The sequence below is a fragment of the Sinocyclocheilus anshuiensis genome, unplaced genomic scaffold (genome assembly GCF_001515605.1).
Source record: "Sinocyclocheilus anshuiensis isolate Anshui unplaced genomic scaffold, SAMN03320099.WGS_v1.1 scaffold860, whole genome shotgun sequence".
In the NCBI taxonomy this organism is placed as follows: Eukaryota; Metazoa; Chordata; class Actinopteri; order Cypriniformes; family Cyprinidae; genus Sinocyclocheilus; species Sinocyclocheilus anshuiensis.
This window is the reverse complement of record NW_015548288.1, coordinates 91340-114664: the sequence shown is the minus strand read 5'-3', so window position 1 is coordinate 114664 and position 23325 is coordinate 91340. Positions and strand designations below refer to the sequence as shown.

At 38.1% G+C, this 23325-nt stretch overlaps 2 protein-coding genes across 2 annotated transcripts in view; both read left to right on the top strand.

Moving 5' to 3' along the window:
• Positions 1-8794, top strand: part of LOC107655910 (calcium uptake protein 2, mitochondrial-like) — a 9847-nt gene extending 1053 nt beyond the window's left edge. Inside the window, exons 2-12 of the mRNA XM_016443527.1 lie at positions 2525-2660; positions 3380-3411; positions 3576-3651; positions 3870-3917; positions 5013-5095; positions 6326-6379; positions 6479-6573; positions 7231-7402; positions 7976-8084; positions 8228-8385; positions 8693-8794. Coding sequence (XP_016299013.1) covers positions 2525-2660; positions 3380-3411; positions 3576-3651; positions 3870-3917; positions 5013-5095; positions 6326-6379; positions 6479-6573; positions 7231-7402; positions 7976-8084; positions 8228-8385; positions 8693-8794 — 1065 coding nt within the window. The remainder of the gene's footprint in view (positions 1-2524; positions 2661-3379; positions 3412-3575; positions 3652-3869; positions 3918-5012; positions 5096-6325; positions 6380-6478; positions 6574-7230; positions 7403-7975; positions 8085-8227; positions 8386-8692) is intronic.
• Positions 8795-10781: 1987 nt separating this feature from the next.
• The window catches only part of LOC107655909 (RNA-binding protein Nova-1-like), a 17274-nt gene continuing 4730 nt past the window's right edge, over positions 10782-23325 (top strand). Inside the window, exons 1-3 of the mRNA XM_016443526.1 lie at positions 10782-11445; positions 18040-18183; positions 21286-21452. Coding sequence (XP_016299012.1) covers positions 11289-11445; positions 18040-18183; positions 21286-21452 — 468 coding nt within the window. The 5' untranslated portion in view covers positions 10782-11288. The remainder of the gene's footprint in view (positions 11446-18039; positions 18184-21285; positions 21453-23325) is intronic.

Below are 23325 nucleotides of genomic sequence, written 5' to 3'. Positions count from 1 at the left end.
CTTTTTAAAAGTTTATCTGGGCGGAAACTACATTTTTACCTCAGACCTCGCATGCGTTTTCTTCGTGTCAGTTACGGCGAGTTCAAAAATGACCATACTGGGATTATTTTGAATTAGAAGGAAACGGAAAAGTTTTGTGTAAACGGTGTAATGTCAAACTGTCTTACAATAGCTCTACTGGAGCGATGCGTAATTATATTCAATACAGGCACGTAGGCGTTAGCTTGGAGCAGTGGTTCTCAACCTGCGGCCCGAGACGCTCAGGCCCTAGCCCGGCCGTGTCCGACAGCTTATCAGAATTACCGGCCCGAGCCCGTCTTTAGAAATGTGGCAAAACATCTCTGGAGAGAACCTCAGATTATTAAACTCGAAAGTGCTTTCCATATTTGGATCAACATAGGCTACATTTGTGAACGCACATTTTCTGCAAAGTCGCGCTTCCGTGCGCGTTTTACAGACTGCAACTTACAATCGCAACTTCATTGTGCTGTTACTCCTTTCGAGCCGAATTTCACAAAATTGGTCAGCTCCCAACAGCATCAGGTGTTTTATTAATGGGGAGTATAATTATTTATTTCAATGAATGTAATCGATTAGATATCATAATATTTAGGCTATAATAGGCTATTATAATTCTGGTTGGTTTGTATTGGTGACGTAATATGTAAATGATATGCTTGCGGCCCGTGAGACTTGCACTTGGACCATAGTGCGGCCCAGTGGAAAAAAAGGTTGAGAACCTCTACCAAAGCCAGCAAATGTCAATCACGTCATTCACTACAACCGGCCGGCGCTGCGGTCCCGTCCGCGCCGTCTATTCCTCTAACAAACACCCACTTCGGTGGTGGTGCGGGATGTCCAGGCGCTTTCTGAAACTCTTATCGGCTTGCTTTTCGTTATCTCTGCGTGCCTGCGACTTCAGTTCCTGCCGAGCGCGTTTTTTCAAGTGCAGGAATTTTATTGTTAATCGCCTCAGGTCCCGTCTTTCACCAGACCACGTTGATAATTTCACTGAACAAATAACGCATGGTCTGAGTAAGTAAAATGGGCATTGTTGCATTGTTTTGTTTTTAGACGATATAGCGTACACGGAGTACGTTTTTAAAAGTCGTTTTAATGCTATTTCTTGATAAACCTTCCTATTGTTTTTGACTTGTGTTTAATAACGTTATATGAAGATTAAGAATTCTGTCAGGCTATTGATTGATTTTCCATTGTTCTGCATTTCCCCAGCTGATTTGAATAAATAAGCTATGCTTTGGCCGACGTTGAGTAGTATACTCTTCTTTTTTTTTTTTTTTTTTTTTTAACGACCGCCTAAAATGAAATGATGATAACGCGAGGCAAGTGTGCGGCAAGTGGAATTCATTGAGGGATTTGACAGTGTGATTCATAGATTAAGTATTTCAAATATAGGCTATAATATATGCTACTCGCACGCACAGAGTTTTTTTTTTCTTACCATCTTTTGGGGGTTTCTTGCTTTTAGACTAGTCGGATACAAAACTTTCGTTTAAACGACAGTCAAATTAGTCGTCGCGCACATCCCTAACCGGTATGTGTCAACTAGGAACATAATTAAATGTATGGTTAATGACTCATTGTGTAATTAAAATCTGTAAAATCTACAGAACTAATTTAAAGAGTAAGATGTTACAGTCAGAGCCAGGAGTTCATTATTGAAGTTAATATCCATGACCATGACCACATATTGCTGTAACCATAAAAATTCAATAAACAGCTTAAACTGTTTTAAGGTATTCTTATGATAACAGGTGTTTTATTCATTTTAAACCTTTGCTGAAGAAAATTATATTTTTTTTAATAAATGTATTTAATTATTGTTTTGCAAAAGAAAGTAACAAATATGAAATCTTGAGTCCACAATGTCTCTCCTGCGGTATTATTTTAGTATTTATATATTATAATAGAATCCATTGATATTTTAAATTAGTTTTACTTTTATATTTATACTTTACATTTTAATTTTAAAGTTTTAGAATTTTGTTATGTGCAATTGTCTTTTTTATAAGTTTTTAATATTTCAATTTAACTTTAAGTTTAAAACTAGTTTAAAACTTAAACTTAAGTTTTCATCTTAATTATTTCAGTTATTTGTCAAGGCAACATTTACAATTTTTAAGTTTTTAAAGTTTTTCATCTAATATTTATATTTTGTATTCATTTAGCTTTTTTCTACTAATGAAAATAATTTTTAATATTTTATATTTATATAATTTTTTATATTATATATTTATAGAATTTGCGTTTCATTTTAGTTAATAACATTACTGCTCCCCTTCTTGCCTCCTGCTTAATGTCATAGAATTGGCACCGACTTTTTGTTTAAAAAGGCACTGAACTTTCCAGTTTCAACATTATTTCAATATACTGCAAAGAAAATAATTCACAATTCTAATGTTTTATAATTATAGAGTCCAAGTCTAGCTCTAAATAGAGTAGAGGTGCACTGCTCATAAATAAAACATCTGCTATTTCTCTCCATTTTTGTATATCTGTAAAGAAGGAGGAGATCGCAGTACCACCAGTGTCCATGAGACGTCTGCGGTTTAACCAGTTTGCCTCCATGATCTATGAAGAGGAGCCATACATGACACCCAGAGACTTCCTCCATTCAGTCATGATGGAGAAGGTGGACCGTAAGTGACATACCACCATATGGATGTATGAACACTCAAAAACAAATAAACAAACAAACACTAGGCAGGCAGTATTATGTATAAATTAGTATGTGATATTGTGCTTGCATTCTTGTTCTACTGGACATTTGGGTTACACTTTATTTTAAGGTGTCCTTTTGAAAGTGTAATTACACAAGTAAATAATGATTAATATTCATTAAAAACATGTACTTACTATATGGTTTGGTTTAGGGTTAGTTGCATGTAATTATGCATAATGTACTATTATTACCATAGTAAGTACATGGAACATGTGTAACAAGGACACTGTAAAATAAAGTGGTACCCACATTTGATAAAATGTAAACTCTTTATGAGGGCTGTTATCAACAAAATTCTAATAACATGCATCAAAGCAATCTTACAGCGAGAGACCAGACAACACAAAGACCCTAAAATGCTGACATGTACGTTCTTCTCACTTACATTCTCATTTATATAAGCGTGTTTCTGGTTTGAGTGTGCATCTGAGTGAAAATGCTGTTTATCTGGTACTAATCATCTCTGCATGTTAGGCCTTGCATTCAATGTAATGGTGTACATTGAAGTATGTAGTGGGCGTAATGTAATCCAAGATCTTTTCAAACACCACAACACGCCTCAAAGCTATTTTTCTGTTGATTTTCACTATGCTGCAAAATATTGTTACAGCAATCCTTGATCTTTCTCTCTTACAGGCAAACTACAGAAAAAGATGCTGACTAAAGCAGTAAGTGTGTATGTTAGTTCACATGAATGTTACTCCAAACACAGAGACTTGTTCTAAGTGAATACTGTTATTATATGATCGTGACGTGTATGATGTGTGATTTTGCTGGAAATCTCACTGACACAGTCAGAGTTTTGCCTAATATCTGATTGGTCCATGGACAGGATGTGGATGATATGATAAGGGTGGCTTCCAGGGCTGAGGCAGGAAACAACATGTTCAGAGGAATCGGAGACAAAGGTATATGTTAAGCAAACACATGCCTCACATATGCCAGAGTCTACTTGCCAAAGTAAAGTACATGTGTTTATGTGTACTAACTTCCTCTCATTGAGCAAGTGCTGTAATGAAAACTTAATTTTTAAAATGGTATGGTTTATAAAAATATTCCTATTTACATAATTGAGTGATTTAATTAAAAATATTAACATTGAATATCTCCTGAACCATTGTTTCAGGGCTGATCTCTTACACGGAGTACCTGTTTCTCCTCACTATTCTCACAAGTAAGTATTTCCTAACCTTTCCACATAATTTCATACACAGTGTCCTATCAGTGCCAGTCCAGAGTTTGTATGTCACTGCTTAGACTTCTGTGCTTTTAGCTGCTTGATTATCAGATGGACACACATTTTTAGTCATAGTGATTTGTAGCCAAAATGGACACAGAGTTACTCATTTTCAGCAGGACTTGTTCTGTACTTCACAATTTGCAGTTATTTTTGTGACATTCCTGAGGTCTGATTCTTTGACACTGTATCAAAATAATTCTGCACCGTTCTGCACCACTACTGAATCAACAGCATCATGGAAAAAAATCATTTTGGCTGAGATTGCAGTCTGAATTGAAATGTGATAAGGAAGAGTGACTGGCTGCTGTGAAATAATACAAACACTATAAATGGTCCGTGCATCATTGTACTCACTGATTGCATGCAGTATTAAACATACAGCATGAGCATATAGTCTAGTTTGAATTAGAAATTTGATGACTTGTTTTGTGACAATTAAAAATTGTTGATAAAATCATTAAGTGGAATAAAATCAGAACATGTCCTTACGATTCTCATTCCTTTCCCAAAAATTCACAGAAGACAGGTAGGAAGAAAATGGACTCACTGTATAATCACGGTGAAGTTTCAGCACTGCAATTTATTGTTCTTTACCTGCTTGAATACAATCAAAGATAATAGTTGGTCTGCACTGGAATAGATGTACAAAAAGACAAATTCAAATAGGCATGTTTAGAGCTCTATGTTGGTTTTTGATATAAAGTTTTCCTATTTTAGTGACAAATCCAAATATATTTCATATTGTGCATGTTCACGCAGTGCTTGCTATGAAACTATACTGGAGTTACCATAACATCAAAATTATATCACAGTTATATTAGTGATATTGACTGACATTGATCTGCAATACACCAAATCATCTCATTAATTTGCTTTATACTCATTAGTTTTCCCCCATGTAGCGATACGATTTGCGTGTGTGTGTGTGTTTGGTGGTGGGGGTCTCTTTTGCTCACTTGAGGGGTCACAGAATATTCCAGAAAGTCGGTATCCATTCCTTTACTCAGTTTAACTGCACTGTGATTCCAGAACCTCAAACAGGATTTCATATTGCTTTCAAAATGCTTGATATTGATGGCAATGAGCATGTGGACAAGAAGGAATTTCAGAAGGTATGGAATGTCTTTTCACATTTGATTATATGACACTGTGTTTCCTTCACACTCAAATTGATAAGTGTAAATGTTGTTTAAAAACACTTTGTTGTAAATGCGTATAATTATATGAAGGTGTGCAGAACAAAGAAAGTTCTCCTGACTGGATTTTAAAAATTCTGGATTGTAAGTAATGTGGTCATTAGGGTGTATCTGCTTTGTGTTTCTGTTAATGCTGGCATGAGATGAGACCGATGTGCAACAGGTATGTGGGAATGGTTGATGCATGATTGGTGCATGATAGGAGCATCAGAAAAATGCATACATTATTTAGAATTTATTATTTATTTATTTTATTTTATTTTATTATATTTATTATTTAATTCATATAATTTAGTTGGATTTAAATGTTGAGTCTATTCAGATGTATCAGTGTGCCATGTTGTCGAGGTCTAGGAAATTCACTAAAGCTGAAAAAAAAGTGATGTGACGTGTAGCCAAGTATGGTGTCCCATACTTGGGATTTGTGCTCTGTATTTAACCCATGCAAGTGCACACACACAGTAGTGAGTAGTGAACACACACACACCGTGAACACACACCCGGAGCAGTGGGCAGCCATTTTATACTTGTGCTACAACTTTTTGGCCTGTGCTACAAAACTTTCAACCTCTGTAGCACCAGTGCTATGTGAAAAAAAAGTTAACGTACAGCCCTGGAAGGGTAGCTTGAACGTAGCTTAACTACTTTAATTTAAAAAGGAAAGGACGTGATTTGTGGCCAAGTATGGTGACCCATACTTGAAATTTGTGCTCTGCATTTCACCCATCCAAGTGCACACACACAGCAGTGAGAAGTGCACAAACACACACCCAGCGCAGTAGGCAGCCAATTCCGTGGTGCCCGGAAGCAGCTGCGGGTTCGGTGCCTTGCTCAAGGGTCTCACTTCAGTCGTGGTATTGAGGGTGGAAGAGAGCTCTGTGCATTCACTCCCTCACCTACAGTCCCTGTCGGTACTGAGACTCGAACCCACGACCTTTGGGTTACAATTCCGACTCTCTAACCATTATGCCACGACTGCCCCAAGCAATTTGAATAGACTCATAATTTTCTTTAGGGTAGATATAAATATACATCTCACAGTGGATATACATCCCACTGTACCTTAACACACAAACATATGCATAAACACAAGAGAATAAGGGTGAATAAGAGTCAGTTATTTGAACTTTGCTCTCTTTTTTGAAGCTGAAGAAAGTAATTCGACCAAGGAAAGAGCTTCTAAGGCAGGATAGGACAGAGGTGGGTACATGTTGTGTGCCTAGTTGTGTTTAATATCAAAGTTCTGTTGTATTGAATATTTTGTTGTTGTACTGAATAGCTTTGTCTTTTTCTTTACAGCTTTCAGACAGTGTTGATGAGGTCAACACTACACTACAGGTGTTCTTTTTTGGGGAAGATGGCAAGGAAAAACTCCAATACAAAGATTTCTGCAGGTGAAGTAATTTTACACCAAATTCACACTACCTGCGTTTACTTTAATATGTTAGTGTCTGTATGATATAAACTATAATTTTCTTAATGTATGCTACAAAAATAGCATAATTGATAGAATTTCCAAATTAGGATGTTTTTATGAAATGTAGACAATAGACATGAGATTAGCAGAATACAGCAACGTACTTCAGACCTCCAATAAAAATAAAAATCTATTGAATATTAATAGAATATGTTATAGAATATACATTGTTCATATAAGTAAAAAGGAAAAACTCCAATACAAAGATTTCTGCAGGTGAAGTAATTTTACACCAAATTCACACTACCTGCGTTTACTTTAATATGTTAGTGTCTGTATGATATAAACTATAATTTTCTTAATGTATGCTACAAAAATAGCATAATTGATAGAATTTCCAAATTAGGATGTTTTTATGAAATGTAGACAATAGACATGAGATTAGCAGAATACAGCAACGTACTTCAGACCTCCAATAAAAATAAAAATCTATTGAATATTAATAGAATATACATTGTTCATATAAGTAAACCGGCTCTCTAACTACAACTGATAGGACACTATCCTGTGTTTCAACTTTTGCTTAGCCTTGAGAGATGTATTGCAAGGATTTTTTTTTTTTGGTTTTGTGTAGGTTTATGGAAGACCTGCAGGCAGAAGTGCAAGAAGTTGAGTTTCTGCGGTTTTCTAAAGGGATGAAGACTATGAGGCGGGAGGACTTTGCTGAATGGCTGCTTCACTACACCAATGAAGAGAACAATGAGGCATACTGGGAAAACATGAAAAAGAGGATCCCCACTGGGCAGGTAGCATCTTTTAAACACTAACATTGATAGTCCTGAATATTTTTCGCATATGTGCTGTTTAACACAAACCGACTTGGATAAAGTCTGATCTTAGGTCATTATTTATAATTTGAGAGGAATAGATTCTAAATGTAAATAATAAGTGGCTAAGAATCCAGTGGCCACTCTTCAGAGATTTCCAACATATAGATGAAAAATTGTGCTCCATGCAGCTCTCCATCAGTCATATTCCTAGAGTAGAGTGAGCAAATCTGATGTCACTCCTGAGTACATGGTATTTACAGTCCACCTAGAGTTAGACAAATGGCATGTAGAGGACTCTAGAGCCTGCTGACCTGTTTGCCATGTGCCATTTATGACGAAAACCATCACCTGGCTAAAATGATATCAATTGAAAAGCATGTTTTTTTGCATTTCATTGTACATTTGAATTGTAAAATAAAAGTAAATGTTATCAACACCAGAAGTGTTATTTGAAATTGTACATTCATAGCATCCTGTAGAAGTGTTATAATTCCATAATGTACATATTATAAAGTTTCTGACATTTTTATATATATATATATTTGTCAGAGCATCACCTTTGATGAATTTAAAGCATTCTGTCTCTTTACCAACAATCTGGAGGACTTTGCCTTCTCAGTCAAAATGATTAATGATGCCAGCAGGCCAATAGGAATGGGTAAGACTGATCTGGATGCCAGTAGTTATTAACTTTTAATAATAAATAATTGATTGTCCTCAATATATTTTTTGACCGGTCAAAATTGTATTGATTGAGTAACTGAAATGCATAGCACTCTCCCTCACATTTTTGCTCCATAGCTGAGTTTAAGCGAGCAGTGAAGATAGCGACAGGCCACGACCTTTCAGAGAACGTTTTGGACACAGTTTTTAAGATCTTTGACCTGGACGGTGACAACTGCCTGAGCCATAAAGAGTTCCTCGCTGTGATGAAAGACAGAGTACTTCGTGGACTCAGGGTGAGAAACATTTGGCCCTTTTAATTGATAATGAATTATTAATTTCCATAGTTTCATTTAGCTAATTTACCATGTTATGGTATTAATCATTTGGTAAATATCATTAGTGTTAAAAATGTTATTGGTACTAAAATCTGACATAAATGCTAATGTCTGTGCAAACAACAATGCACATGATGGACAATAATTCAAAGAGCAATTATAGCCAAATCTTTTGACAGTAGTTATTAATCTTTGTGATTGCGTGTAAGTGGCTCAGCGCAGTAACCGGTAGACTTACTGTAGATTGCACTTGTGTGTTGTATAGGTTCAGCCCCAGCATGGTATTTCTGGTTATTGGAAATGTGTGAAAAGAGAGACACTGCAAGGAGCTCAAGAGGCTCTCCGTGAAACTGGCAGCCCAGTCTGACACAGGAAGAGGTCTGCCTTTGAGTGTGTGGCTGGTCAGTTGTGGTAATACTTGCAATTCCATATAAGTCTGGGAAGGAGAATGGTACATAATTAATTGCAAGCACCAGGGATTGTTAGTTGTACTGTAACATTTTTATATTAATATTGTTTATTTTTTATGTTTTGGGCCAACAGCTACATCACTTCAAATGCAATATTTTCTTTGGACCATGTAAACATTGTAAAGTTTACTGACTAAAGTAATTAGGATTGGTGATTTCATGTTATGAGCTTTATTGTGTGATATGTTTTTCTTTGAATTTGTGAAATGGCCTGTGAACACTCCCAACAAGATTACACTGTCAGTTCATGATTTTTCTTGTGTGGATAACTGTTTAATAGGAAACACATTGTTAATTATATATAGCCTTAATTTTACTTTGGATGTGGTGTTGTTTACTATGGAAGCCCGTTTCCGCCCCTGAAAAAAAAGGTAATTGCGACTTTTTATCTCACAATTCTGACTTTTTTTTTCTTGTAATTGTGAGTTTACATATCGCAATTCTGCCTTTTTTTCTTAGAATTGTGAGATATAAGCTCACAATTACAAGAAAAAACGTGCAATTCTGAGAAATAAAGTCAGGATTGCGAGATATAAACTCACAATTCTGACTTTTTTCTCAGAATTGTGAGTTTATATCTCGCTATTGTGAACTTTTTCTCAGAATTGCAAGTTTATATTTCACAAGTCTGACTTTATAACATGCAATTGTGAGTAAGTCAGAATTGTGAGATATAAACTTGCAATTCTGAGAACTAGAGCCCGACTGATATATCGTTTTGCCGATATTATCGGCCGATATGAGCCTGTCGCCGAGGCCCCAAAAAACCCATATCGGTCGGGCTCTACTGAGAACATATCAGTCTTTTTTTCCCCCTCAGAATTGGACTTTATAACTCGCAATTGTGAATTTGTATCTCACAATTCTGAGACAAAAAGTAAGAATTGTGAGAAAAATAGTCAGAATTGCAAGATACAAACTCGAATTTGTGAGAACAAAAGTCAGAATTGCAAAGTATCTCGCAATTTTATTCTGACTTGATAACTTGCAATTATGTGTTTATATCTCACAATTCTGAGAAAAAAATTCTGAATTGTGAGATAAAAAGTCGCAATAACTTTAAAAAAAAATTTTTCATTCAGTGGCGGAAACTGGTTTCCATAGCTTACATATAAACTGTATGTGAAACTTTGCTGTTTTGGAAGTTTATATCACATTACCCTGTGGATTACCTGTATTTAATGCAGATTTTATGAATTATGCAATTGCAAAAATTGTAAGACTACACGTGGTATTTGTGAAGACAATCTGTTTAATCTGTGAATTTTTTTCCCCAGTTATTTTTGGTAGTTGTTGTATTGCATATACATGTTATTTTTATTTCTGGGGCACTTTTCAACGTTTAAAAAAATACTACATTTGTAGTGATATAAGATGCTAGTAATGCATTAATTTTCCATTAATAAAAGAAACAGAAATCGTGATGGCTATCAATTACTTAAAAAATATTACAGTGATTAAATGTAAAATATACAAAATATATTCAGAACATTAAGTCTAGGGTTTCACCATATGTTCGTTGTCTTGTACTCGTAAATAATCTGCGGTGTTGTCGCAGGAATTCGATGTAGGCTATGCTAAATGCAATTTATTCCACATTGTAGCACCTAAAAGTTGCTCTTTATTTAATAACCCCTATATGTAATTATGCTATTATGTTCGCATTATAATTTTGGAGAGTTTTAGATAAAGAACAAGTTGTTAAACTAGTGAGTCTGAAACTTGCTGCCGTCGAATAGCTCTTTTGGAGGCTGCGGCCCGTGACGTCAGGAGGGCTCTGGCGCTCTGGCTCACAATTGGTCCAGCGATGCTGCGCGAGAGCTCTGTAACCCGAGCAGACGCTGCCGCGCGCTGGCCAAGACTCGCATCTCTGAAACAAAATATTCTCCTTTACACTTCGAAACAAACGGACTGACACCGTCAACAGCAATACAGTATTTTCAAAACCCGGCACCGCTGCGCGGAGACCGAAAAAGAGCGAGCGAAACAATGTTGTTTTGAACTGTCTTTTTGTTCTGTGAGTGAATCTTGATTTGTTTATCTTTTAGTAGTTTGTCAGGCAATGGTCGCGAGAATCTTTTTGGAGAGGGCGCTGCGCGTGTGCGTGAGGGCTGGTTAAACACACAGGCGTCTCAAGTGTCGGGTGCGCTCTAATGAATAGACTTCACTGAATGGATTTTTATATTTAGAGCTTTAATGCGCCTCTTCTCCCAACGGGAAATAGTGGACAGCGAGGCAGAAACGGACGCGCTCAGCGACCCCGCAGCATGGCATTTTTATGACATTTGAAGCTCTTAGAATCCATTCGGACAGGAGACGCTGACCGATTTTTATGTGCTTTCTAACGGGTTTCGGTGCGCTAACGTGGTGTAAACTCCAGCCGGTGACAAAATGATGGCTGGCGGGGCAGTTCAGCAGAACGGGATCTTTTCTACTCCTCAGCACCTCTCCCAGTCGCCACACATGGACCCGGATCTCTCCGATTCCCGAAAGAGACCCTTGGAAACACCGACTGAGGCGAGCAGCACCAAGCGCTCCAACACCGGAGGTGAGAACGACAGTTCGCGGGGGTTCAGGTAGCGCTAGGCCTGCTGCTCCAAATAAGTCGTCAAACGAGACGCTCCAGTATGCTCGAGTCGCGTGCCTGGTCCAGTTTTATGCGTGCTTATCTAAATAACTACTCTAACTTTGCGGGGGGTTCAGGATGTAGGGTTTGAGAGGGTTGTCTTTTTTTTTTTTTTAGTTTGTAAAGTGGGAGTTTTCAGCACCTGTGAAATAAAATCCTACAGAAGCGTTACATACAATTAATACTACAAAACGGGTCACATCTGTCCAGCCTGACCCTGTATGACCCGGTGGGGTGATGTGCAGTGTGGTGGTTGCCGTCCCTCTGGGACTGAAGCTAAATTGAGCAGAAAATTAATGAAAGGGAGAAAGCGCACATGCTGCTGTAGTTTAATCCCTATTCATATGCAGTAACAGACTCCAGTGGAAACAAAAGATTGAATTCCCCTCTATATCGTTGTGTGGAGCTCTTAATACATTTGAAAAAAAAAAAGCATTAGGGTCCATCTTGATCTAGAAAAAAGTTTCCTTGAGGTGTTTCTGATAATAAATCACTTAAAACAAAACGGCTATTACTTTTCTTTATGTACTAAGTCTTTTAAATAGACGTAGTATATTAAGTATACTCAGTTTCTAGGCAGGATTTTGTGTCCGGTTCAGATACTGATCCACATTTCTTCAGACGTTGGTCTGAGTCAGTGCTCTTTAAATAATAGCTGAGAAGGTCACGTGATAAACACAAAGTTCAGTTCTAGAGCGCTTTTTTTTTTTACAGTGTACGTGCGTATTTTGGATATTTTGGATTGGAGGGAAGCTAAAAGAACGTCTCAGTAACGTTGTAAGTGAACATTTCTGTCAGTTTTGCTCACGGGGCGGCGCTTCACGCTGTGGAGCCCCGGTGCAGCTGTCCAGCGACTGTTTTATCACCCTGCACTACAGTATAGGGACACACTGCCGCGCGCGTTTTATAGATTATGCACAGTTTATGTTTTTTTTTTAATTGTTCAGAGATAATGAGGTGAGCCGAGTGTGTTATAAAGGGTTGGGTTTTAGGGTTGTATTTAGGGAAATGTAAGTGTTTAATTCGTTGAGGCCTCGACTTCTTAATCTTACAGACAATTGAACTATAGACCAATGATATTAACTAGCAAATTTACTAATTAGTACTCACTATTTGTGTAGATAATTTACATTGATATTTTGATTCTGACTTCTGACAATATGCTTTATATAAATGCAGTGGTACAATTAACGTTATTATTAACATAGTAGTGGTAGTAGTAGTAGTAGTAGCAGTAATAGCCTATTATGCTAAATAATGGGACAAATTATATAATTTAAAAAAACGTACAAATCCTCTACCAACTGTATAGTGTTTAAGCTTTTTAGTTTATTAATAGTAAACATTAATAAACTGAATGCTAGCTAGCTTAAGTCCTATTATGCACTGTAAAAAAAATTATTAAATGACTTTCAGTGAAGTAAAATCAAATCATTGCAGAGCTTACAACCTGTAGTGATGCATTAACTGCATTTTTAAACTACTTTGAATTGAACTAATATTGATGCAGAAAATCTATCTGAAACTCTAATCAAGCTGAAATTGAGTAGAAATTATAGGAAAAAACTGTGCCAATTTAAACGGAGGGAAAGAAAGAGACTGCTATAATGATGAAAATTTTTACTAGTGAGTATGACAGCTTTTGTCAAAGCATCCCATTAAGCACAGTTTGGAGATCAGTCTTTTATTTAGTCAGTAAGTTATTTCTTTGTTCATTAGCAGTTCAGACCATCATTCATTCTGTTCACCTATCTAGCTTTGTTAATTAAAACATAATCCTATCAGTGAATGAGCCCTTCCCCCTTGCATGACCTTTGACCCGAAGAGAGCGATGAAGAGGACGGTCAGTGATTGAGATCCTCTTTGTACCCTCCCTTTTGTAAACAGCCATTGATTGCTGATGCTAATTTCACCAGTGCGCACACAGTTAGTTACTCTGTGTGTGTCTGTGTGTGTGTGTGGCCTCTTACGAGTCGCAATTGAAATGCCATGTTAATGTTGCTAATGGAGGTTTTGGCAGAGCTATTTGTGTTGGTGTTTTTGTGTGATTCCGTATTAGATCAAAAGGTGCGAGTGAGAGAGAACGAAAGCAAGTGAGAGAAGGACACAGGTGCCCTTGCAGTGTGTGGTGACGTGAGTTGACTGTGAATTGGGCAGGTGGTGGAGAAAGGAGGGGCTAGAAAGAGAGAGGGCTCATGTATTCTAGAATGTCCAGTGGATGTGTTGAACGTGATCGGTTTGCCTGAACAGAAGCATCCATGCTGCATGCTGCATCCGAGACACCCAGCAGAGCGCATCGATATACCTAGTATGGATATGTAGAGAATTTATCAAGCTCAGCTGAAAAAAGCTACTATGCAAATGAAGTATGACCCTGGGACTGAGCTCATACGCCCTCCCCCTGCCACGTACACGCGCACCCGCACCCGCTGGTTGGGTATAGTCTCTTCATTCATTCTGTGGGAAGGAGAGGCTTGCTTGTCCTTGCAGTGTACCTAGGACAGGCCCTCCTTTTCACATGCAGAGTGTGTGTGTGTGTGTTACATGGTGGTGGGGGGTTAACAATGCAATCCCTCTTGACCCACTCCCTCTGTGTGTTTGCATGACACTCTGTTCACACTCTATGTGCTATGTGTAATCATAGGTTTGAGCCCATAACTGTCTGACTGCATTAGCGGCTGTGTAAGTATGGCTAACTGGCAAACAGCAGCAACAGATTGTATTATTTACTCAGACACTCACTGCTGAAAACCTGTTACACCAGCTTTCCTTACATCATTGCCGCAAGCAGGAGTGCACGGGTGAGGAGCGCTCCCAAAGCGCTCGCCATTCTCAAATCACTGCTGCATGCGAATGTGCCCTAGGTTTTCCTCTTAACAACAGGTAAGCGGCAGCAGACCTTCCCGTTAGCTCTTTGCGCCTTCAGAATGCCACCTCCAAGTCGTCTTGGAAACAATTGTGAAGCGGCCGCGATGGAGAGAGTGAAGTTTCCGTTCCTTGTCAGCCAAGGTCAAATGGTCCCCACGCCGCCTCTCTGTAAAAAACGACTGCCAGAGGTTCGCTTTCCTACGACGCTGTGGCGTGCTGGTGCAACGTACTTCAGTGATCGCAAGAGCCCTGATTGCCCTTCCTCTATCTTTTCCGTTCTTATAAACTCACTCACTCTTTCCTTATCTCCCCTCCGGCTGTGCTCTTCAAAAACCTCCATCATGGATTCCTGAGCGTGTGTCCACTGCGTCCTGTCCTCTTCCTCCGTTCACTGCAAACTGCCCTCATTAAATGGTCCCACTAACAGTGTCTGCATTCATTCCATTCACACTCGCACCCTCCTCTTTAACAGACCAGTCATTGATAAGATCGGGATCTGCCCAGCTCTGTGTGTGTGTATGTGTGTGTTTGATCGGCTGCAGCGAGCATCGTGGACTGGAATCCTATCATTACCTGTCAGTCATGTGTGTGTGTGTGTGTGTGTGTGGCAGGGAGCATTGAGTCGGGTGAGGCAATGACGTAATGCATATCCCACTGCGCACCTGGAGCGCTGCAGAGGACAGGTACAGATTGAACCGCTCTGCAAGGCTCCGTCCAGATATCAGTTGTATCCACTGGCCACTCTCCAGGGCCCTACGAAGGGAGCTAGTGTCCTTGGGTGAGCGTTTGTGTACGATGTCGTCACAAGATGAAGTATTTGTAGTGCGCTGCACCTGTTTTATCGAGAAACCCTGAGGTCAGTCCCAGTGCAGAGAATAATAAATCTCTCACCCTCTGACATATTTGCACATATTCATTTAACAAATGATTTTCTCTAGAGTGACTGAGCACAGAGCAAAGCCAGTCAGCCAGGGAGAGAGAAAAGAGAGGGATGAACAAAAGAATAGCAATGCTGCAGATAACAGCTTTTAGATCTGTATAACAGAGACGGGAATGCAGTTTTTACTCTCCTTTTTCCAAAGTTTCATGCATTTCTATAGGAATGTATGGAGACGTGAGTGACTGGGTCACTCTGTTTTTCTCAAATTGTCTTTTCAATTAAAATTCTGCTCGGGTATCTTTCTAACTATGCATTGCACGTTCAGCTGCGCTTAAGCGACTTATACTGTGTGTGAGCTTGCTTTTTTCTTTCCTTCTTTTTTTTCTTTTTCTTTTTTCTTCCCTGTTTTTTTGTCTTCCTGTTAGGCTAGATAATGTATTACAACTGAATCTAATGTTCGCTTTGATCCTGGTGCCATCTAGTAACTGGCCCGCCCACTCTTGGCTTGATTATATATGCTTGGGCTGACAATTATATTTCTCTTGATTTCCCAGATTCCCTGATTTTCTGGTATTAATGGGATTGTCTGGATAGGACGATTGATCATGTATTGACCAAATTGGCCTTCCGGTTTTGAGATTGTGTGCTGTATTTCTGGAAGAACTGCACACGTCGCTCCCAACTTGATGAGTCAAGCCAGCATTAGGGTACAGGTGAAAGCGGTGATGTGTACGGCATGTAGTGGACTTTGGTGTTCTTTGGAATGAAACAAACGTTCCCACAGGAGAGTCAATCAGAGTTGCTTAGAGACCATAATATTTTAACCTTCTCCCTGCCGCCCCTCCCCTCTCCTCTTCTTCTCATCTGTCCTCTCCCCTCCTAATCGCTGTTTTCCTCTACCACTCTCTGGAACAGTCTTTTCCTTTCTGTCGAATATTCCTTTCTTCCTTCCTAACAAATCTTTCTCATCCCAGCTTGTCCTTCCATATTTTTCCATGTTTTTTATGTATTATTAGCGTTTGCTCTTATCCTGCAGTTTCTCTCTCTCCTTGTATCTCTGACTCTCTCTGCAGTGGTAAAGGGTCAGCTGCTGGAGATTGGGGGCATTTGAGTCTGCGAAACCCATCTTATCTCTTGGATTTACTACAGTCTCTGAAAGACACTGATATAGTACACAAACATGATGTACTTTTGCATCTTCTTCCATTTTGTCACATAATGGGCTAATGTACTGAAAACAAGAAATACCATCTTAGCTGCAAGTCAAATTTAAAAAGTTATTGATTAGTTCTAGCTATGCCAACAGTAACATTTAGAGGGGAACATCAGGTATTCAACATGACTTGAGCGGTATGATGTCATGATGGAATATATTTGCATGTTTAGTGGTGAGGGAGTTTGATGACCCTTGTATAAAAAAATAGATATTTTTGATGTGTTGTAATCACCTTCTGGTTCTTCACTTGTTTTAGCAATGGACTCTGGGCCATATGTTGTGTTTAGGATGTGTAATATTGTGGTTGGAGAGGGAAGCCTCGTCCCCCCGGGAACCTCTGAGTGACTTATGCGCTGTTGGCTGGGTTCTTCAGGACAAATCTGAGGATTTAGCATCCATATGCTCCTGCCTGAACAGCCTTCCAGGCAATTACCCACAAGCCCACGGCCTCAGTATAGTGAAACGCTACAGACTGCCTACACACCACCCGCCACACACTTTCACTTAAACCTCAACTTCTGACTGTGACACTGAACCTCCATGCTGAGCATCTGAGCGGTTTGTCGGCTGGCCGACCGTGTGTGTGTGTGTGTGAGAGAGAGAGATGGTGAAGAAGATAGTGAAGGACACAAAACACAGAGATAGTTTGGTTAAATTTAGACCTCTACCAATCCAAAGCAGGTCACTTTATCTCTGCATGGGGAAAAAGTGGGACAGAGGCAGAATCAGTAGGAACTCATCAGGGAGAGAAAGAGAGTGAGAAAAAGTGAAGGAAGAAATACAGAGAAATGAAAAAGGAGATGTCAAATGTTTAGTTTGTATATTGTTTCAAAAGGAGAAGCTGTAGTGAGGTAATGATGGTGCACTCGTGTGGCCTCTGGTTGGCTTTATAATGTTTTCAAACTGTTATATAATCTTACTACAGTTTTGCAGAAATGTGTAACACATCCCAAAAATCCTCTGAATTAAACATGACTACATATTGCACATAAAAACAAAAATAAATATTGACGTATATTTAAACAGTATTAGTTATTAGCACTTTATTTTGCAGTGTGTGTACACTCTAAAAAATGCTGGGTTGTTTCAACCCAACTTTGGGTCAAATATGGACTAACCCAACCGTTGGGTTAAAAATGTAATATAAAAATTTAACCCAACGGTTGGGTTAGTCCATATTTGACCCAAAGTTGGGTTGAAACAACCCAGCATTTTTTTAGAGTGTACTTACAATGTTCTTACCTAAGAAAGTAATGGGTAAGGTAGCTACATGGGTTAAGGTTAGGTTTAGGGGTAGTTTCAGGGTTAGTACCTAGTTATTACCCAGATATTGTAATCACTATAATAAGTACCTAGTATGTACATGTGGAACAGGACTGTAAAATAAAATGATAATTATTAATGTACATTTCAGACCTTTCTGCGATGCTATTAATTTGCATTCTTCCACAGTGGAAATAGACCATATGACATCTGTCTGATTTGTTAAAAATATTAGAATTGAGATGCTTTCATCTCTAACTTTGTGTTTGTTTTTTGTGTGCATGTGCAGAGGAGGGTGAATATTTCCTGAAGGTGTTGATTCCCAGCTATGCCGCTGGTTCAATCATCGGTAAAGGGGGGCAAACCATCGTGCAGCTTCAGAAAGAGACTGGAGCCACCATCAAACTGTCCAAATCTAAAGACTTCTACCCAGGTATGAATCAAATCTTCTTTCTCTAATAATGATGAACATTACTTATTTCAGAGTTTAGAACATATAATTTATTTTATTTTGAATGAACTTCTATAATTGATGTTATTAGATCTGTGTTATAAATCCTCACAGTTAAATCATTTTATTTACTGTGCAACAGATGGCGGAGTTAATTGTGCCATGCATAAATCTCTTTCACACTAAACACTCTTGAAAATAAAGATTTTTCTTTCTTCTCCTTATCAGTAACTATTTTTCACTGTATAGGATTTTTAGAGACAAAAATGTTTGAGGTTCTTCTGTGGCATCAAGCTTTAATATTTTTGGTAATAATTGGAGCCTGTATTTTTAGGAATGAAGGACAAAAGAGTTTTACATCTGCATTTTCTGTGCAGTCTTCACTCCCTCTGATAATTTTTTTTAACACCAGTAGATTTTTGCAAGCTGAAAAATCTAGAATACTAGTAAGCAACAAGCTTGTAAGTTTTCTGAATATTATGCAGAAGGTCTGACGGAGGCCTTAGAGCTACACCGTGGTAGATTAATGTGAATGAGGCCATTTACAGATGTTGGCCTGTTTGTGTCATTGACTATAGTATCTTTTCCACCATGTTCCATTAAGAAGCTGCTTTATGTTGTAGCGTGGAAAAATAAAATTGGCAGAGAATGACAGTGGAAAATGTGCCCATAGGGAGAGAAAATATCTGAGAAAGAGAGCGAGAAAGTGTGTGTGCGTGTGTGTGTCGCAGCTGTGAAGCGTACAGCTGAATATTGTGAGCATAATTTGTCTGTGAATAGCTATGTTTTCATTCATTAAACACATCTGTTACAACTAAAACTATCCTGAGACCACCTGTTCTGCCTTTCACCCTTACTTACCCTACCAACACACACAAACACATTCTCACTCTCGCTTGTCTTCTCACTTGCTTGTGCAGTTTTATTATCCTGCAAAGTTCCATTTGAGTTCCTGAATTTGAAATGAATCCTAAATTTGAATTAAGGTAGCAAACAGGATGTGAAATTGCAATTTGAATTTCAATTCATTTTAATTCAGCTTCTTTACAAGAAAATTCAAATAACTGATGTATAACTCTGATATAAAAAGCAAAGTTTGCATGTTGCCTTGAACAAGCTTTTTTTTTTTTACCTTTTGAATTTTGTAAAAATTATTTGTAATGTTTTTTCTTAAATTTGTTACAATTTATTTTAGCTTTGAAGTTTTTATATGCTATAGATAAATAGATAGATCATGTATATTTTAAAGTTTATATATAGTTACATATTATCATATTTAATAAATCAATTTTAGTCGACCAAGGTGGAAGAACCATTAACTGTGTTAAATTTATTTGACCTGTGAGGAACTTAATAAATAAAAATAATAATTAATACATTTCTCTTCTTGTCATTTCAATTCAAATTCAACTTCCTGTGTGCCGTGACCAGTTTAATTAAATTCCAATTCCAACTGATAAATTGAACGGAAGTTAATTCTTTGATTCTGAATTTTGCCAAACCCTGAATACAACAAGTTGTGCTGCTCTGGCACAAACACCAGCACATCCTAAATCATTCTGGTCTCTGATATAATAGCAGCTTCTCTTCCAGACCTCATTTATCTTATGAGATATTGAAAGGGAAACATTTAAACTCTCTCTGGCTCGCAAGAGAGCTATAAAAAGAATTTTTACTCCAGCCAGCGTGTTTTACTAAACACACACACACACACACACAAACAAACAAACACTGTAGCCTGTCACACATTTAAATTACAATTCAGTTTTTTTTTTACTTATGTAACCGCAGACTCTTACCACAAACCACATCTCCTGAACGAGGGGATGACTGAAAGTAACACAGCACACACACACACTTGTGCATACTTTATTGGAGCATGTTTTATTTGTAAGCCTTCAACATCTTGAAGTGCCAATGTTGAAACTGGGGGAGAATTTTTAGCTTCGGTGTGATACTCAAACTAGATGTAAAAAAATAAAAATAAAATAAAAAAACAGCCGAAGAACAAACACTTGGTCAAGTATGCATGTGTGCTGGAGCAAACACACACAAGTGCGGCTATATCTCTGCACTGTTGCCTGGAAACAAACACACACTACCAACAACCTACATGCCTTCTCTTCCCACATCTCTCTCCCTCCAAATGAAATGGAAGATGATCATGACAGTATATTTAGGACATTGAATGATGCTTTCCACCACAAGACTGAACAAATCCTAACTTGAATTCAGGCCGACACAATACGCAGAGGATTGTGTAACAATAACTCATTGTAGATTTCTCTGGTCATGGTAAAACAAGTCCAGTTCAGTGTGGGCTCTTTGGGTTCTCACAGTTACAGCAATATTACAGACAGGTCAAGCGCTTCAGGACAGTGATATGCCAGAGATTAGTAGACTGTGTGTGTGTCCTGGACATTTTTGTGGCGTGTCCCATGGGAGTGATGTGGTTAGAGAGGACAGGTTTAGAATTCTATGCATTCAGAATGAATTACATCATGCAGTCATAAGTTCATCTGCTTTTTCCCCTATGTTGCAATAGCTCTTTTCATTCTTTTTGATAGATGCATTTATACTGAAAGGAGGAATAGTTTCTTTGAAAATGTAATGTGTGTTTCCATTACCTTATGAAATATAGCTCAAACAATAGAGCATGGTGCTTACTGCTCCAAGGTCATAGGTTCAGCTTGCAAGAAATTCACGAAATTATAAAATGTACACCTTGAATACAGCGCAAGTTGCTATAGATAACAGTGTCTGTCAAATTCAGAAATGTAATCAAATACAACAAAATATTTGTATAACATTATTTACTTAATGTATGTTAAGCTTTATTAACGTATCTGTATGTGTACTGTATTGATATATTACGTTCATATTCAATAAATATACACTATTGTTCAAATTATTAAACTTTATATTCATCAAGAAACCTGAAAAATATGGCACAAATATATTCAAATAGAAAACATTATACATTATACACAATTTCATTTTACATGTTTACATATTTTACATTTTAATTTTACAAGCAAACTCTATGCTAACGTTACGTTTTTTTCTTTTGTATGTGTTTGGCAGGTACGACAGAGCGTGTTTGTTTGATTCAGGGTACGGTGGAAGCTCTGAATGGAGTTCATAACTTCATCGCTGAAAAAGTTCGTGAGATGCCTCAGAGCAGTCAGAAGACCGAACCAGTCAGCATTCTCCAGCCACAGACTACTGTTAACCCTGACCGTGTTAAACAGGTTCGTTCATGAGGTTGAGTTACTACTACACCACACCAAATCCAAACGGATGTACAAGTGCTTAGTTATTAAATGTAGGATGAAGAGTTAGACATCAGACTTTGCAGTTTAAGAATTAAACATTCAAATTATTCCCCTAAACCACAGCTTAGTTCATAATATTTGTAATATTTTGATTATTTTGCTTACAAAATGACAGCATAGACAGTGAGTACATTTACATGCATATAATGGAGTATTGAGTATAATTGAGTTTTGCATAGTCAGGCTAGAGTTTTCATCTGTACATGAGCGTTTACTTGACATTTTAGAAAGGTGAATTATTGCATTAGTCTTACTGAAATCAATTTCTTAAGTACATGTAAACATACTTACTGTCAGCTATCTGACAGTGATAAGCAACACTGAAGACAGGCAAATATACTAGCCCAAAGGAGGTAGAGGGCAGGGCAGGCTGGTGGTTGTTCCCCTGGGAAAGAGTGGCTGAGAGGGGTGTAATATTTTGATTAGTTAGCTTACAGAATGACAGCATAGCCAGTGAGTACATTTACATGAATATAATTGAGTATTGAGTATAATTAAGTTTTGCATAGTCAAGCTACAGTTTTCATCTGTACATGAGCGTTTAAATGACATTTTAGAAAGGTGAATTATTGCTTTAGTCTTACTGAAATCAATTTCTAAAGTGCATGTAAATGTACTTACTGTCAGCTATCTGACAGTGATAAGCAACCCTGAAGACAGGCAAATATACCAGCCCAGAGGAGGCAGAGGGCAGGGCAGGCTGGTGGTTGTTCCCAAGGGAAAGAGTGGCTGAGAGGGGCAGCAAAGTGTGAGAGCAGTGGGTTATTTTTACCTGCTTGATCCTTGCAGAATGAGAAACAGAGAGGGAGTGAGAGAGAGCAGCTGCAGTGTAAGACCAGGGATCAACAAATGGCTGATATAAGCACTGACTTAAGAGCAAGACCTTACAATTCCGGGTATTGAAGTTATTGAATATAGAGTTTTTTTAATAGGTGATGTCTCTGAATGGATCAGGCCCGGTTCCAGAATCAAATCACTGAGGGTGCTTCTGAAATTAGTGAGGGTGCTCTAACCTTAATGCACATTTATTTTGATGTATATTTTTGTCTCACCCATTGTGGTTATCATTATGTCAATAACTGCAATTTTGAGATTAAATCCCACATTTATATGTCATTCCCGAATATTCCCGCACAATGAATCTCTTATTAACACCATGTCTACACTTTGTTTGTTATAATGAGAACCAGGCAGAACACTGTACAGCACTGTACAAAAACTCTGGCATTTTGAGCACTGAATGGATTGCAACTTAAATGCCTCTTATTGGCTGTTGAGTTCAGAAATAGCACCTTCTAGCACCCCCATACAACCAGGCCTGGGGAGGGATCAGAGGTGAAGAATCAGAGGTGTTTCGACTGAACTGATACTGATTTGAGGAAACGTGTTTGACTGCTGGTCACTTAGAATGGCTGTGGTCAGGTAACTGTGGTCAGCCCTCCTTTCACACACCTGCAGTACCTCCGTCAGACCTTCTAAAAACACACACATAGTCTAATTACTGTCCACCACACTCCCAGTTTCCTTCACACTGTTTCATCTCTCTCAGTCTTACACAGACACACACACACACACACACACACACACACACACACACACACACTATTATACATTCTTAAACATATACGAGCATACAGGGTTACATATTGTAAATGCAGCTCTCTTTAAAGATATTATGACCATTTTTTACTGTACACTGTAAAATCTAATTAGTTGGGCTTACTTAAAAAAGCATGCAAACCGATTGCCTTGAAAAAACTAAGTAAAGTGAAATAGGAATAGTATGTTG